Genomic DNA, 18008 nt, shown 5'->3' with positions numbered 1-18008 from the left:
CAGGAGCCGTCCGTCAGTCCGTCCCCCGCATGCTACCCAGCCGCTCCCCGGCACCGTCTGAAGGCCGGTACGGCCGCTCCATCGCTAACGACGTCCCCTTCGGGCCGCGGCGCTACACCTCCTCCGTCTCCGATGCGTAACGTGGCCGGTTCTGCCCCTGCCCCTCCTTACCTTTGGCCGCGAGCGACTCACCGCTGCCGCAAACGTCCCGGGCGGTCCTTCACGTTTCCAGCCGTGGTGCGGGTATCGCGTCCTCCCTCCTCCTCCCCCCAGGGTTATGCAAGTCGCCGCTCGGCTTTACAAGACGCTTCGGGGCGGTTTCATTACTTGGGTCGGTATTAAACGAGTCCAGCGCAACGTCCTAATCGCTCACGCCACTCTGCATCGCGTTCATCGCGTGAAACTCGCCTCGGTGCGATTTTACAGCTCTCAGCCAAAGGTGCAGTTGTACGTCCAAGCGCCAGGACAGGGACGGACATTCCCAGCCGGTGCGGCGTTAAGCCACGGAGGATGACCTCCTCCGTCGCGGCCCTTGCCCACATCCTGCCCGGAGTCGCAGCCGGGAAGGGGTCGGCACCGACCGCCCCGCTCGCTTTGCAGCGCGGGCACGGACGCAGCTCCATCAGACCTAACTCACCCGGCAAAAACCGCAGGTGCCAACAAAACCTTGGTCAAGGAGCAGCGGAAGGGCCGCAGCGCTTTTGATCATTTTGAGTAGTACCCAAGTGCGCGGCCAGATATTTAATTACCAAAAAATGATGCTGCATAAATGAAAAAAATATTGATCTTTCTGCATCAAAATGCAATCATGCCAAATCAAAAACAATTAATGTCCTGAATGCAGATATATAGCAGGAAGTAGGCACGTACTTTTTATAGGTAAATTGCTTAAGGTATAATCTAGGCTTTAGTATATTTTCATTTCTGTTAAACGAGGAGACGGCAGCGAGCACTGAGCTCACTACATTTGACCGTGTCTCTACACAAATCAAACAGTTCATATTTTGCGAAGTAAACAGCAAAACCAGCGCATCTAATTTTTGAAATTCTTCTGGCTTTTCTTTTTGACCTTTGGTATTTGTACGTATCGATGCTCTCTCTAAACCATTGCACAAAAACACCTTGAAGTGTCAAGCTTTAAAAATGAGTCTTCTTTTCTCTTTCTCCTGTGCAGCCTGGATTATCTTGGCCTTGTCAAAATACATTCTCTAGTTAGAGGTTGGAAATATTTCCCTCCTGGCTCCCAAGTATTGATTTTTCAAGGCTCAGCTCTGCCTGTCAGCCGAGGAGGGGAGAGGTGAGAGTTCGCCCGGCGCTGCCTGGCTGTGCCTCCCGCACCGCCGTGCCCTGTCCCTCGCAGCCGGCCCCGGATCGCCCACCGAGCCGCCACCAGCGCGCGTTACCTGCAAGGAAATACCGGAGCCACTGGTGTTTTAACACGTTCCTGCACCCCAAAATTGAGGATTCACACGATTCCTCTGTGGGTTTTTCGTTTTGAAGGCTGCTGAGGTCATGTCTGACCCGGCTCCGGCCGTCCCTGGCTCACCCCACGCCCCTCAGGAAGCCACACGGCACTGGGGCTTCCTCTGCAAGCAAACACAGCTGCCATTTTTTAAAAATAATGTGTATCGCAGATTCCAACCCAAACACAATGCTACGTTAAATGCACTTGGTAGTGTCCTGCACGCCACCTCAGAAAAATCTCAGTGTTTAATTTGTTTCAGTTACTTTCTTTGGGGAAACGTGAACCAGAAGATGACGGAAGAGCATCACCTGGCACACATCAGTGTTGGTGAATTTCTGGAAGATGAGTATTCCCTTGTTTGCCTGGATACATTGCTTTGGGAGTTAAGAGAACTTTACTCTCAGCACCCTTCTACCTTCATTGTTTGTAACAAAGGCTGAAGCCTCTTCACCACAACCCCCTGCCTGCTCTTATGGTGACTCATTCTGCTCTCATTCGTGCTGATTTTCAAATGAAAAGGAAGAATTTTCTTAAACAGTGAAAAGACTTCAGACTACTGGCCCATAAATCAGCAGAAGGCAATTATTTACACACCATCAGGCTGATGCCATGAAACCAACACTCTTCAATACAATTAAGTTTTATTTCACAAGCATATTTACACCAGGAAGTTTAATACATACAGAGGACGGGGAGTGGATTCGTCAAGAAGTTGCTGGAGAGGCAGACACTTGAACCATTCACCATACACGGTGACTTCAATCATCACAACATTTTCATACAGGTGTCTCATCATGTCATCTTTTGCTTGTAAACTGCCAGTGAAGCCACATACGTCTCTACATTTACAAGGACAAGTCCAAATACAGTACTAACAAATCAATAAAGCACTAAAAGCTTACACCGGAATGACAATACACATTTCACTGCAGTGCTGAGAGCGCGAGGCTGGGCAGAAGTTCAGGACTGGGCTTAAGAGAGTCACCGAAGCGGAGGGCTGGGTTTAACTGGTGCGCGCACAGCAGTGAGCTGGGGAGGTATCTCCAGCCCAGCGGGGACCACGCCGGCCCCTTGCCCAGCCCGACGGCCGGGGACGTGGGGCAGACTGGCCCCAGCTCCAGCCAGGGACATTTGGGGGGTTAGCGACTCCTCCGCAAGCGAGTCTCTCTCCACTAACGCTTCGGCTCTTGCTACATGAACTGATTTTCAGGCAGGACGGCGAGGAAAATTACCAGCTCTCTTCCGCATTTGAGAAAATCCATTACACTTCTAGCTTAAAACAAACATTTTAATGCATATATAATTCAAGATGTTTGTTCACTATACCACAAAGGAAATCACTGCAGGGGCACGGTCCCCATTCCTACTGGGGCCGCATTTTGTTTTGAAAAGAAACACGTATACATAACGTGATATCTACCGTAACCTAACGGATAGGATCCTGGGATACCGGTGGGAGAACGCTTACAGGCTACCTTAGCACTCTCCTCATAAGCCTACACTGAAAATTACAGCATTTCATTCTACGGATGAAAAGACTCTGTTAGCTCTCCTCTTTTTTTTTTTTGATCTCCAAGGTTACATATATATCTGTATAAACACAATGTACATGCACGTTGCATTAGTTCACTTAGAAAAGACCCTGATATTCTACTACAGAGTTCTCCACTATATACTACATTCCCACCAGAGAAAAGATTAAACTTTACGGCAGTTTGTGTTAAACATTCCTAATGGTCTTAATTTCTTGCTTTTTAAATTTTTTTAAATTATTTTTAAACAGCAAAGAGATATGTAACTTCTGGACTGTAAATCTCACTTTCATGTACAGTGTACTACACAGACCACCTAAAAAAAAAAAATCAATGCTTTTTATATTTAGAAGCCATTTTTAAAATTCATTTATTCCTTTTTGGGGAAGGGAAGATTCTACAAGTACCATTTTTACTTTATTACGTAAAGACAGCTTTCTTAGTTCTGTGAGCTTTTCAGACAAAAATGGCAAAGAAAAAGCTATACAAACATATACATCAATATGTTTAAATAAAATAGTATTTTATAGATTTTTTTTCTTTACTGTGAGCGTAAACCAGCATACTTTCACACTATTAAATATTTCACAAAATTAGATATGTAAGAAGAGGGAAACACAGTCACAGGTAATGTTACACAGGAATATTCCTACTGAAGAAAACGTTTCAATATATCCATTCAAATAACTTACCTTCTACATACTTTTCATCATTTTTCCAGCCAGAATTGCTCCCCACCGATGCCATTTGTGCCGCCTCCCTCCGGGACCTGTGTCCTTGCCCTCTGGTCCCCCGGTGAAGCCACCGTGGGAGCCGTGGCTGTGACACAAGCGCAGGGTGGCATGGCGTGGGTGCAGTCTCACTGCCCTGCACATCTCAGCACAAATGGGAGCAGCTTTAGGAAGAAAAAGCTTTTTGTCTTTTTTTTTTTTTAAATAAATACCTGCATTGGTAGCAAAAACCACCTTTATATATAAATACTCCTTTTTTCAAGTTTGCTATTCCATCTTAAAGAGATTTTTTTTTTTTTTTAATTTATTTACATGTGGACTATTATTCTTTCTTCCAGACTACAGAAAACAGTGACTGGGCACAGCAGCACTTCCAATTCTCTTGAAAACTGAGACTTTGCATGAGAAACATCCCCTTCAGATCAGAACACAGGCCATCCACCCCCTGAAACTCAACCCCCTCCCCGTCTCGAGGCAATGAGCCCCTCATTAAGAAAGCCAAGTGCCTAGCTCTGAGATGCACCAGCTACCATCATTCAGTGGTCACTAGGAGAAAGTACATGTAAACAATGAGCCTTTTTGGTAAACACTGAGATTCTGCAAGAGTCTCCGAAGGAAAAACGTGTTTAATGAGGGCTGCTGCATGAACTCAATATCCAGCGAGGAAGGGGCTGGGTTCAGCCCAGCTGCAAAGCCTGGTTTGATTCCTGCCGCTGCAGATCTGGCCGAGGAGCGCCGTCGCAGTGTTACTGATCCCCCGCTTCTGCTGCGCCACGCAAGGAGCACGTTCCCCAGCGCCGCCGCCTTCCTCCTCCCGGCTGCAAGGAAAAACCAGCCGGCGTCAGCGCAGCCGCCCCGCAGAGCCGGGCAGGAGCCCACCGGCGGTCTGCAGGCACTGGCGTGGGCAACCCGTGTGAGGAGCACAGAGACAGGGAGAAATACGAGGAACTTCGAAAAAGAAATGGATTTCTAGCGCAGGGGATTTACCCTAGACCATAAAGCGATGCTCCTTGCCGTCGTGAGCCATGAGGATGACATTTCGGTTGGAGGTCCAGATGAGCCGTGCCAGCCTGAGGGCGTTGTGAGAGCCCGGCGAGGCCGGCTGGACGGGGGGCACCTGGTAGGTTTTGATGCAGCGGAGCTGGGGCGCAGAGTTCAGCATGCCGATGCTCCCCAGGAGAGAGGTGTTCATCTGCAAAGACACCCACGGGTGACCCACCCTGCCTGCAGCTTCTGGGGGTGGGTCACCACCTGCAACGTGCACCCGGACCTCCTCCCAAGCATCGACATCTCTGCGACCCCCAGGACCAGTGCTGTCTCAAAGCAGGCTTAATTAAAATTTCATTAGATTGGGGCCAAGCAATGCCGTTTACTGGAAGGGTAGCTGAGCATTTAGGCGGCGCGCTGGGTGGTCTGGATGGTGGTTAATGACCACGACACACAACTGTGCACAATGGAGGACCTGATGAACTCAGTGGGCACACCTTACTGTGCTCCTTGGGGGGAATTTATAAAGGCATGCTAAGCATAAGCATACACAATCAGAATTTAAGGAAAAACCACAAAATATTAATAAGATTGTATTTATGCTAGAATATTATTTATCAAAATCATAAAAACACTAGAGCAGAAGATATGCAGACTAAAGAACAGTCATCATGATAGGTACGAACAGACAAAACCCACCAACAAGAGCTTTTTTATTGTCTGGTAGATGAAGAGGCCATTCAGAAGAGATCTGTTGAGTTACACTCTTTGGAAAGCAGGCCAATTATTGCTGATGCCTCGTCTAGCTCCACATTTTTAAAAATGATTCTCTGATCTAACCCACCGAGATACACAAAATCCTACGCTTTCTGAAATGCTGCTTTACTCTCAAAAACCTTTCTATCCGCATGCATCACAACCCTAGGATTTCCATCAGCAGGCGGCCGGCCGGCTGCATCCCTGAGACATGCCCCGTGAAACCTTGGCAAATCCTGGGACATTTAAGGCGCGTTATTGCTGATGCCATGTCCTGAATTCTGATCAGTACAAAGTACAAGCCATTACTTTTTCCTGGCTCTTCTCGGCAGCAGAGCGGTGTCAGAGAGTGTAAATCATGGCATCTCTAGCAGGGAGCATGCAAGCACCACTGACATTTTCACAATTTAAATCATCTTGAGTAATAACCCTTTTAAGATGACTAATGTTACTGATTTTCCTGCATTAATAATAGTGCCAAATAGAACACAGAAGGGAAAAATCACTAGTGCACGAGGTCACATTTTAAAACTAAATGTGTAGGTATATTTAACTCTTTGTGTAAAAGCCACTTTAATGTGAACGTTTATACACCTGGACGAGTGTGGCAGATCACAACTTAAAACTTGTGCCTGACTTTTTTTTCCCTGCCAATTCTAAAAGATCTAGCCCAACTGCTTTCCAGATTTTCTCCAAGCACTTAAATTGAATAAACGTAACTGATGGATGAAGATTCTTGCTGTTCTCATTTACTGTTTCAGAAAGCACACAATATAATGATGGATAATAATTTAGGATTTTTTTATGGCACCTGTAGAACTACTGAATGACAGAAAACTGGGGAAGCATGTTAAAGAATGTAACTGGTAGTTATGGGCATACTGAGTTCTGTTCTATAGTCTGATTACTGTAAGACTCAATGATTTTGATAGCACACATTGGTCGATCAGATCAGTTGCTGCCAAATAAAGTATTTTTTAAGTCTAACGCCATTTGAAAGAAGAAAAAAAAATCCTGCTTGGGGAATGTAGGCAGCAGCCTACAACCGACACAAAATATTCATACCAATGCGAGATTACAAAGAAAAGGATTGCTCGTATGTTAAAGGAAATAAACCTCTAGATACGTCACAAAATGGTGGCCTCTCAGTTTCTCCTTGTGTTCCAGACCCTCTTTATATTGTTTATATCTCAGCCTTCCTGCTTTCAGTACGATTAGGGAAACAGAAGACAGCTCCACATTGTGTGGCACGGCCCAGCACAGGGGTCCCCGACGCTACCACCACACAAGGGCTTGGAGCGGAGCTGGGCACAGGGGCACGGGCACCGCGGTACTGGGAACCAGTGTTTGCCCTGAGAGTTTTGCATCAAGCTCAAAAAAAAAAAAAAAAAAAAAAAGAGGAGGCATGTTCCCGAAGCTTACTCTCTGTTGGAATTGATGGGGTTGCAGGAATTGGAGAAGAAAACTTCCTACTGGTAGGAAGGGGACAGGTACCAGGGAGAAGCCGCTGCCCTGGCCCGTGCAGAACCAGCCAGGGGTCTCCTACATGGCTCTACATTTTATCCAGTGGATATCTTAGGTATGCGAAGTTGAACTATTACAACAGTATCATACTCAAACTTTAAACATCAAACATGAAAGTTTATCATCTGAGAATGTGCCTTGATTGCCCAGAAGTGATGTACGGATGTGTATGCAAACAGCCCCATCCCTCACCCAGGGATACCTGCAAGAAGTGCTTAAATAGAAACAATGACAGGAAAAATCCCCTGCGTTACAGGGACACCGCTACTCAAAGCTGTCTTCACAAGCCTGCAGGGATGGTGAAGGAAGAGTTGTGCAGCAGAAAGGCGCAGGGGACCGGGGGACGGAGCTCAGGCCAGCAGCTGACCCTGCCCTCCCCGCGCGGGTGCCTGAAGGCAGAGGAGCACGCTCGCTTCGGGCTAAGATGGGGGGGTAAGATGGGAGGGCAGCATGGGGCTGGCTGGTGAGCAACAAAACTCTGTGCTGAGATTTCAGCTTCTGCTCTAACTTCTGGGACTCTCCTGTTGTCAGCATTTCCTTATGTATTACACCATTATGGAACAATGTTAAAAGAAAGTCCCAAACGTGAGTTTACTAACCATGTGCGTGCAGACAGACGGATGGTAACGCATCCTTACCTGCCAGAAGGAGAGGTGGCTGTCGGAATTGGAGTACGTGGCGAGGTATCGGCCGTCAGGGGCAAAAGCCACCGCAGTGATCGGTCCTTTATGGCCATGGATAGTCTGGCAAGAGGGAGAGAGAACAGGAACGTAGAAGATTCACTACCCATCATCATGACGTTGCTGAGCAGACTTTTAAGTAAACACAAATGCACATGTACATGAACTTCTACAAAACTTTTTTGGAAAACTGAGGGAGACCATTACCAGCAGTAAAAATTAAATACTATGTGGAAATGCCTCTTCATATTCACCTGCATTTTCTGTTATTCTAGCACTCATTTTCTGACTGTCATTGTGTCAGTCGGCAAATACCCCTGAGGAGCAAAGCAAAGCTCTTCTGCAGAGGTTGGTTCCCGTCAGTCGGGGAGGACAGGAGGGCGGCACATGCTGCTCCCGTGCAACTGAAGGAATGGCATGAAATGTAACTCCTGCTGTCACACGCAGGGACTTGTGCTCAGCACAGAGAACGCCCTTTCCTCAGGGCACTTAATGCCTCCAGACAACCCAAACCATGGAAGTACACCACTGAAATGTCTTTATCAGGTGGGACTTAAGCACATGCCGCTCAGTATTAAATACCATGACAATTTCTTCTAAGTGTTCTAATAGCTGCTTAGCTAATAAAACAGAATTAAATCATCATATGAACACATTCCCTGCCAAATCCGTTTTTTAAACCAAAGTAATTTGTCAGGTATATGAACATAAATGCGTCTTTAACGGGAATTTTTTTAAAAAAATGTAATACTTACGGTCCCCAAAGGAGGTTGTAAATTGGATGTCTAGGAGCCTCCGGGTGGCTAAGCAGCAGGCAAGGAATGGTAAGAAGCACAACCTGCCCCCCACCCCCCCCCGCCCCTTTATAAACAGTCTTTGCAGAAATGTCACCCCGTTCAGAGTGCTAAACTTTTTCAGTGGGCTCCCTGGCACCAGCGCGAGAGGCCGGGAGCAGAGGTGGGCAGCAGGCATGGCTGCACCCCCAGTTGCTCCAGCACCCGCTTCCCCCACGGTGGTTAAAGTTACTGCACTCATGCCACTGCTCCTTCGTCAGGACAGCCATAGCGTAACTCTACGCAGGAACAGTGACGAGAAGACCACAAACTCCGTTCCAATGGCACAGGAACGTAATCGCCTTTTTGTAAAAACCTCCCCAAGAGGCAGATGATGGACTGCAGAATTACGTCCACCCGCAGCCAGACCGGTTCATCCTTTACAGCTGCACCTCTGTGTGCACAGACAACCGTTGCGCTAAGAGAGTCCTCTCTACTCCAACAAACAACAGAAATATTTGCATTGCAATGTAAAGGGTCTAGGTATGCTTACACAGAACATATCCCAAACACAGGGAGTGGAAACGTCCTGACAAAGCAGACACAGCTGCCCCCTCACAGCACTGTGCCTGCCCACCGAGCGAGGGCATCCTTTATGCCCAATCTTGATTCAACTAGAAGCATGCAATTAAAATCCTTTGAACGACTGCCATAATAAATGTAATTAAAAGTTCAAAAAAAAAAAAAGTTCACCTTTTATTGTAGGTGAAGCATAAGGGATTTTTTTCAGAAATAGTACAACTGGAAGGTACCTAGTATTTTCTCAGATTAGAACTATTATTTGAAACACATACTTTTCATGGCAGCACATCATAGATGCACATTCGTGATGCACATCTTCTGCCATCAAAAAGTTTTCCAAGGCCAAGTAATGGACTCCTAGCTCTGGACAATCTTTGACAACATGTAATGTTACAGACCCCGCTACCGTCGTTCCCTTACGGCACACCTTTCTGCACAGCGTTACGGCAGCGATGGGGTCCTTGCAGGCAAGGCAGGAGATCGGCACTCCACCCCGGCCGTGCTGCCAGTCGCTTGTGTCAGCTCAGCAAGTCGCACGTCCTTCTGCTCACACACCACACCTACAGCTGCAGCCTCACCAGCATTAAATCATCGTTTTTTACAATATCCAACAATATAAACATGTATGTTGGAAACCGCATGAAAAATTACTCACTTATTCCACGGTCAGAGTCACCGTTAAGATCTTATTTACTCATTACCTGAGGTTACTGTTCAACAGCTGCAAAACACGCGGATGCTTTACACAAGACAGACTCATTTGTGCTATGTCTTCTCTAACGCTTTGAAGATCTTAAAAGGGACAAACCCAGGTAGCTCACCTACCCTCCCACCTTATAACCCAGCGGTACAAAACCTGAAAGCCCCTCTCGTAGCTGGTACCCCCGCTCCGGTCAGCATCAAGGCCTGGTTTCTCCCACCCACTCCCCAGGGACCCTGCCCAAGGATGGGCTCCAACGAGCACTGGGGAGAGTGCCGGCCAGTGCCGGGGCTGGTATTGGTATTGGAAAAAATTTCTTCGAAAATCCACAATAGCAGCTCTTTTCTGCATTAAGAGGCTCTGTGCCAACTTTAAATTGGCAGGGCTTAACTGCGAAAAAAGACTTTGTAGTATTTATTGCATAAAATGAGGCTGCAAAAATGAAAGTAATGCTCCTGTACCCATCACTGGGACATTAAAAGATGAAGACCTACTCAGAATGGTACACTGCATTTAAAAAGTTAGCCTTATATATTAAGAAACCATTAATATATTAATTTCATGTTTATCATGTAAAAGGTGAGTGAACTCCAACAGAACCCCCAACCTATCTCTTTAATGTAATCACCACAGCTTAGGACAAAAGTTTGAAAGGGCAATTAATTAGATGATCCAATGTTTAGACCCATCAAACTCTTTAGCTCTTAACAAGCAAGTAATACTTGTCAATAAAATATGTTTTGGTAATACAAAGGTAGAAAATCAATAGTCCTTGCACACTTGTTGCTCTTTTTACTACTGAAAATGTGTTCCAATAAGTACAATCCTTAAGGGAATTAATCTGCTTTGTTATTTAAAGGAAGTGCTTCTCTAATTGATGCTAATCCTTTCAAGCCAAGATTTATTTTTTGGTGCGCTATCTAAACATGTGCTTTGCAATGCTCATCTTGTGTTTCTGAGGCCAATGAGTAAGCGTAACAAAAACAAATTATTGCTGCTCATTCAAAATATTCTGCTTGCACCCATACATTTGGTGCTTAGACTCCCCTGGCTGGCACCACTTTGCTGCAGTGCTGAACACTGCATTAATGGATTACAGCACTAATGCTTCAACGGAGAATGCATGCCAAACACACGTTCTTTGGGATTGCTTTCAAGTTACTATTTGCAGTTTTTCAGCTCCAAAGCAGTTATATTAGCACATGATGAAAAGTATGCAAAAATCTGCACAATACTGGTTTGGAAAGAGGCTTAATTCTGAACGGCAGGGACGGTGGGACAAAGTGCAGCTGTTTGCAGCTTCCCTCTGCCCAAGCAATTGTTTTTTAATGGAAGGATGCTCCTGGGAGACTATTTGACTTCTGCACCTGCCACTGTCGTTGTCCTGTAACACATGATATACTGAAGCTATGACAACCTAATTCTAAGTCCAATATTTGGTAAACTCTACATTGAACTGCAATATTCTGTTAAAGGTGACATAAAAAATAAACACTGTATCACTGCAGCAATTTTATTTTCATAAATATACTGAAATGCATACTTTAAATTGATAAAGTAACTTATGTACTCCTATAGAGACACGCTAATATTTTATCACCTTTATTATTAGATATTTATCTCCCCAATCTCTAGGGGTACCTTAACTAAAGGCAAACAAAAAATTCACTTTCTGAGAAAGCAGCACGCCTAACACATCCCCAGAAGCACTGCCTTTCCAGTACCCATCGTGTGAAAGATGTACAAAAGTAGAGGTTTGCCACAGCTGAACCATACCCTTAACATGATGCGCTTGCTTTTAGCTTGGATCAGTAGGAAAATACCAGCTCCAACTTTTGCGTGGGATACAAATAATCTCCGGGCAAGGGATGGTTATTTGAAAATTAAGAAGGAGGCAATTCTGGAAGTCCTTCATGGATCAGTGAGGAATCCCTGGCAATGACTTCACGGGCAATTTCAGCAGCCAAGCTGGGGCAATCTGCCACAGCAACTGCCTAGGAGTGTTCTTAGACATAAATGAAACATGATACAAGAACGTAAGTAAATCACAAACATAAAACTCATTATGCTAAAGGCAAAGCAAACAACAGACAGTTAACAACTGAAATGTTAAGCTGAAAATCATTGGTGTTGATGGCGCTACTGAAAAATGTACCTCTCCCTCTACTTCCCCCTCCCAACTAAATAAAAATAATACAAGTTTAGAATAGATCTTAATAAATAAAGCTAGGTCTGACAGATCAGTCATTCCTAGAGGTTTTTTTTTTTTAATTGCATAACAAATAACAACCAGAAATGAGCCAACAAGAAAAAAAGAGGCTAGTAGTGCTTTACCGACATGTATATCTCTCTCTGAGGCCACTTGGCAGTGGCATGCACTGAGTGATTTCACATCACAGAAACAAAAGTTTTCTTTTCTTCTTTTTTTTTTTTTTAAATTAAAAATTAGAAGTTGGATTTTAATGCTAACGTAGGGTGCAAAACCCTGCAGAACATATACAGAGCCCAAACCGTGGGGAGGAATAAATATCGGCCTTTGAGATAATGAGAAAAATGGCAGACCTATGAAGTGAATATATAAAAATAAATACTTATGACGACTGCTGCAAAGGTAAACAGAAGCCCCTGCAAGTGCCTGCTCAGCTGCTCTCACTTCAGTCACAGGGAGATTAACAGCACCTTCGCGAGGCTGCAATGTGCTATGCCCAGGACCCATTTTTCTTTTTTCTTCAGAGACTGTGAATCTTATCTTTGTTTGCAGCAGCACTCCTTCCTGAGCTCCTGCACATCTGTCTTCTTTTGCTACACAGGTCTTCACATCATACTTTCATGTGACAAATTTACTTATTTCAGAATATATGCACTTAAGATTGGTACCTGCAATGGAGGGGGTACCAGGGACTTTCAACAGATGGTAAGAAGTCCCCATTTGCCACTACGCTCCTGACCTTCTGCTTCCAGCAGTAGTTGCTGTAGCTGTGCCTCTTGAATATTAACCTGCAGTCGAAAGGGTTCTGGATCTACAGCCCTGGGTCTCCAGGAGCTGACAAGCGCGGGCGTACTACAGCAAGCATGGAAACCAGCACAGACCCTACCAACAGAGGGTCAAAGTCAGTATTTAAACACAGTGGACATCATCTACTCACGCACCCCCAACACAAGTAGGATTTATGTAACTTTTTACTACGTTTTAATTCTGTTTCTATAGAAATATGATGGATTCTGAATAATGTGAAACTTAGAACTCCTATGCTTAAAAGTCTTGAATAATATAAAGTAAGTATACTAATGTTCATGTTTAAAGAAGAAAACACACTTATTTACAGCTGTCCTCACCAGATGAGCCTGCCAAGCGAAGTCTTTCCCTCATGATGAGCACTTCCCTAGCCAAGGCCAGGCACCCCCCCCAGCCACCGCGCTGGCCCCAGCCCACGACAGGCAGGGGCAGGGCATCCTCGGCCTTTGGTTTTTATAAAAACGAAGTTATATAAAACTAAACGGCTTCACCTGAAAAGATATCTAAAATATGATCTCATTTTTCATACCAAAAGTAAGCTCTTTCAAGATGGCCCTTCAGAGGTTTTTATGAACACTTTAAAAAATAACTCCCCACTTTCCAAGCAATTTAGTGGAAATATCTAAAATACTATTAACTTAAAACAGTTTCAGTATCTTTAATAATTTAATTTCCGTGTTAGTTCCAGTAATACTAACAATTGCAGTAAAAATTTCAGGATGGTATGAGAAAAAAGAGTATATTTGCATCTTTAAATTAATTTTCTTCCTGTCCTTTAAGTGGCTTCTCAATAATATCAAGATAAAATCAAAGTGCATGTATTACATTTTTTAACTTAATAAAATATATAACTTAATTTTTAACCTTACAGTAATACAGTTTTGCATCAGCCAATACAATTACTCAGTATTCAAATGTGCCATGCATGATCTGACAGGCAGCATTCAATGGGAGCAGAAAGTGCCCTTGAACGGCCGTGTATAAAAATACATTTATCACTGGACTGGCAGGCCGGCTGTCAGTCAATATATGCCTCTCATTTGTTAGGAGGTTCTCCTGCTGTGAGTCCCTCATTACAATTTGCTTTTACTTCCTGGGCAAATGACAACCAGAAAATGAGGCAGCTTCTTTCTCGACTGAACTTAATCCAGAAAAAATTAGATGACAGCTGCAGCCACCCAAGTGTTACAGGATGGTTTAAAACCATCCCCAAATTGTACGGCTCCAGCCCCAAACCACTTCATGATGCTGCACAGAAGAGCTGAGAACTGGCCTTCTCTTTCCCGAAACCATTGCTGTAATAAAAGCGTGCACTTGGATCTCCAAAAACCAACTCAGCCTGCCTTTCAAACACCCCCATGTTCACAAACATTTGATGTATGCTCTTGCTTTAAGAAGGTACTTGTCAGTTCAAAATTTTCACGGGGACCATCAAGATCCATATGGCAATTAATTGCCCCAAACATATAAAGCAGCCACCTCATAATATCAGCAGTGATTTTTTCCTCTGTGAAACTAATGCCGCTGTACTTTAAATAAAGGTTCATAATACTGTAATGTAACCTCAGAATATCTGCATGAGTATGTTAGACAACTTGGTATTGTTACTGAAATCCGTATTTTCTTGACACTGACCGCTTTAAAAGAGGTTTCAACAGCTTATAGGCTAAGATTTATGGTTTAACATCTAGGAAAATAATTTAATATATAAATTCTGAGTATGATTAAGATATTCTTAAATCACTGTTAAAAGGGGTATAATAATAATTCGAAGCAGTTTGTGTAAAAAAAAAAAACCCAAAACCCAAACCCAAAGTATAGATAAGAATCTAGACAAGGGTTCATACTGGACAAATACCAGGGCTCTGGATTTGCACACGCTTGCTGCTGGGAAGCCCTATAAAGCTTTAGATCTTGCACCACAAATCCCTCAAGGCTGATATTCAATGGTAGTGAGGTAGTTTGGGCTGATACCCCAGTGCCAGAGAGCACTTTACAGGGAGAAGACACATTGAACGCTCTCCAAAAAATCCCAACATGGACCAGATTTACCACTTATTACATGGACTTCATCTAACCAACCATCAAAATGCAAATCACATCCTTAATGGGAACAGCTGTATAAATTGTTAGAAAGACAAAATTAAACCAAAATAAATGACAGCAATCCAAGCAGCATGGTGTATGGCTGATCAGAGGTTGCATCGCAGCGGAGCACCGCGAGGAAGGAGGCAAGGGTAGGAGCGCAAGAAACTTTTAAAAACTTTAATCTAATGGGTCTCCAATTCTAAAGGCAACAAAGGGAGTTCATTTAATGACTACCTTAAGGCCTTAGGGAAAAATACTTATTCTTTTTAATAGCTTTGGCAGAAGGAAGGAAGGCTGTGGAGGCTACCGGTACCCCCACCCCAGTACAAAACCCACAGCAGCACTGTCCCTGCATGGCAAGTGCTCCAAGCAAAACCCAGTCAAATCCGTTATTCAGCCAAGGGAGAACACACAACCAATGGACAAGAACTGAGAAGAACGACGGATTCTGGCTACATGATTCGGGCGTGATTTGCAATTTTAAAAAGTGAGAGTAAAAGTAAGTATTATTAAAACAGATTTCAGGAGCAGATAGGATAGGTGACATTATTTTCCTAGCAAACACATAAGTTTGATACAACTCATCAGCAACCTGTACTGAAACAGTCGAGTTCATACAACAGTCCTTTTTAAACATAAGAAACTTACGTAAAGAAAGAAATTGTCACCTAGATAACCCTGTATGGCTCACAGCACCAGAGAGTGATGAGAGAGGGAATGTGCTCTCTTATAGACACTGTTTGTCAAAACTTCGTATCTTTCATTAAAAATCAGTCCCTACTGAAAGAAAAAGCTATCAAAAATTCTAACCAGACTAAGAATGAAATGCTGCCCTACAGTGAGTTAACAGTAGATGGGAATACATGGAGCATCCCCTCTTCCTATGTAGTTACTTACTGTTAGGGAAATACTGCTTAATAATAAGAGTTAAACCAATCAAAATCTGCTTTTCACCTGCCTAGATATGCTGACTTCTATTTGATAGCTAATAATCGGAGTACATAGCAGCTGGAGCACGAAGCATTTCCAATCTCTAAAACTCCTCCGGTGACGAGCTAGATGTGGTCACAGCAATCCCAGTTTTTCTCCTTTCCTATTCGAGCAACTGTCATGAGATCTGCAACCAGGCACAACGTTCCCGTAAGTTTCCCACTCTTTCCAGCCAAAGTGCATTTTGCTAAGGTACGCTTTGGCTAAAATTCATTCTAAGCTGTGTCAGCATAGATGAAACCGTGACAGCTATGGAATTTTTGGCACAGTGAGAAGCACTCGTCCTCAAACAGTTCTGTTAAGATGCAGCTCTTCCCTTTCAGCTCCAGCTTTACTCACCCAAGTTTTAAAGAAAACTAGTTACAACGGTGTCACAGTCATAGTTGGAGCACCAGAGTATTTTTAACCTTTGAATTCAGAGCCTTCAATGCACTTGCAAAACACACAAATCCATAATTCCCAAGTGACCCGAGACTTTAAAGAAAAGCGTTCAGCAACTCCGACGGAGTAGGAAAAGCTAACGAGATCAGTGCTTCCCACCAGGATGGTGGGGTTTGGGGACTTAATTATCCTTCTAGAAGTGTCTTCTGCCCTGCGGACTCTGGGAAAGCAACTCTGCTGTCACTTTTGAAGCTAGTCTTCTGATTCTCGCCACTCCTTGCTCTAATTTTCTAATCAGCACCAGCTGTATTTCCAGGTCTTTAGCAGCGCCTGGGCAAACTGTCACATGCTGCAGAGCTCCCTGACACTGCTTGCTCTTTCCACAGTTACCACTCGCATCCTCTTCCAAGGGTCACAAGCATCAGCATCAAGATTATCAAAACAAGTGGAAACTTGGAAATCGCAGTCCGCAATTTTAAAATTTTTGGAGAACATTTTCTTACAAGACTAAGTCTTTCTTACAAGTAGTTTGTGTACGATGGTTTACGCTTAGCGATGCAATGTTATTGCATTTGAAAAACAAAGCAGCTTTCGGATTTTTTTTTTTTTTTTAAATAATTTATGCTGCTTTTGAGGCCCACCTTACCCAACTGGGAACACTGAGACCCCCATGTGCAAATATACACATCCAGTGATCTCCACCAGGACACTGTGCCACCTTCTTGTCACCGCAAGCAGTGCTAGATAGGAACACCAGAACTGCAGTGCGTAATGACTAGTCCTCCTTGTCATTACATCCCAGTCTACTGTGAAAAAAGTCCTCCACCTAACAAGAGTTTCACTTTTCTACCATCAAAAAAGCATATATTTTTATATTATTCAGATCATGGACATTACCATATTCCTCACTATTTTGCAATTAAAACATCACTAAACAACGGTTGGGATGGGTAGAGAGGAAGAGGTGAAGTCCTCTGGGCCTTGCATTCAAAATGCATCTGGGTGTTTAGAAACACTGTGAATAGTATCAGGGCCACTTAGTTCACACAACTGCTCTAAATTTCAGGAAAATACATTCATGATAACAGTAATAATACCTGGAGCATTATATGCCATTGTACAGCTATAAAACCTTAAAACAAGTTAGTGCTCAATAATTACTCAATAATTGACAAAGTATAAGAGATGATATGTTCACAAACCTTTCTGGTTATGAGTTATTAAATATGTTAGGGATACAGATTTTCTTTGCTTGGTGTTAATTGTTTCAATTCCTTCTGAAGTGTACTTTGATATCTGGATTAAAAGCTTTCGTTTCATCACAGATTCCTAAGTCCCTCTCTCTCCACAGCTGAAAAGCCATTTTGCAGCCACTTCAGCAGTGCTGGGGCTGAATCACAAGCAGGTGTCCCCATGCCTCTGGGAGAAATGCAGCCCCGGCAGCAGAGTTCTCCTTTGGATTCAGGAGGTCTCACTGAGACCCCGCTCCATCTCGATTCCAGCCCTTCCCTGTGCTCAGACACCTATAGGTCTTGCACTTACGGATGCGACAAGCAAAGCAGAAAGCAGTTGGGCACAAAGCCCGAGTTCAGGACTGTGTTTTTCCCTAACGGAGAACAAACCCCCGAAAGCAATAATGCATTCACAAAGGTCATGTCTAGATTGGAGAAATAGGTCAGTTAAAAAAATGGGTTAGCAACATGATTTTAAACAGTTCTGTACAGCTACAGAGAGTCATGTTTAAATATGTGCTTGTTGGCCATGGGCAACCCTAAAGGGAGAAACCCAGATTTGACCATCACC

General features: G+C 44.0%; 1 protein-coding gene across 8 annotated transcripts in view; it reads right to left on the bottom strand.

Annotated features, from left to right (window-relative positions):
• Positions 1 to 2089: 2089 nt before the first annotated feature.
• The window catches only part of WDR7 (WD repeat domain 7), a 150310-nt gene continuing 134391 nt past the window's right edge, over positions 2090 to 18008 (bottom strand). For all 8 annotated transcript variants that reach the window (XM_052778149.1, XM_052778148.1, XM_052778146.1 and 5 more), the window contains 3 exons: positions 7634 to 7738; positions 4716 to 4920; positions 2090 to 4546 (listed from right to left, as the gene is read on the bottom strand). In XM_052778149.1, the coding sequence (XP_052634109.1) occupies positions 4717 to 4920; positions 7634 to 7738 (309 nt within the window). In that variant the 3' untranslated portion in view covers positions 2090 to 4546; position 4716. The remainder of the gene's footprint in view (positions 4547 to 4715; positions 4921 to 7633; positions 7739 to 18008) is intronic.

This window comes from Harpia harpyja, chromosome Z, assembly GCF_026419915.1.
Source record: "Harpia harpyja isolate bHarHar1 chromosome Z, bHarHar1 primary haplotype, whole genome shotgun sequence".
NCBI lineage: Eukaryota > Metazoa > Chordata > Aves > Accipitriformes > Accipitridae > Harpia > Harpia harpyja.
The sequence above is the reverse complement of the archived record's forward strand: the minus strand, read 5'-3'. Positions and strand labels throughout refer to the sequence as shown.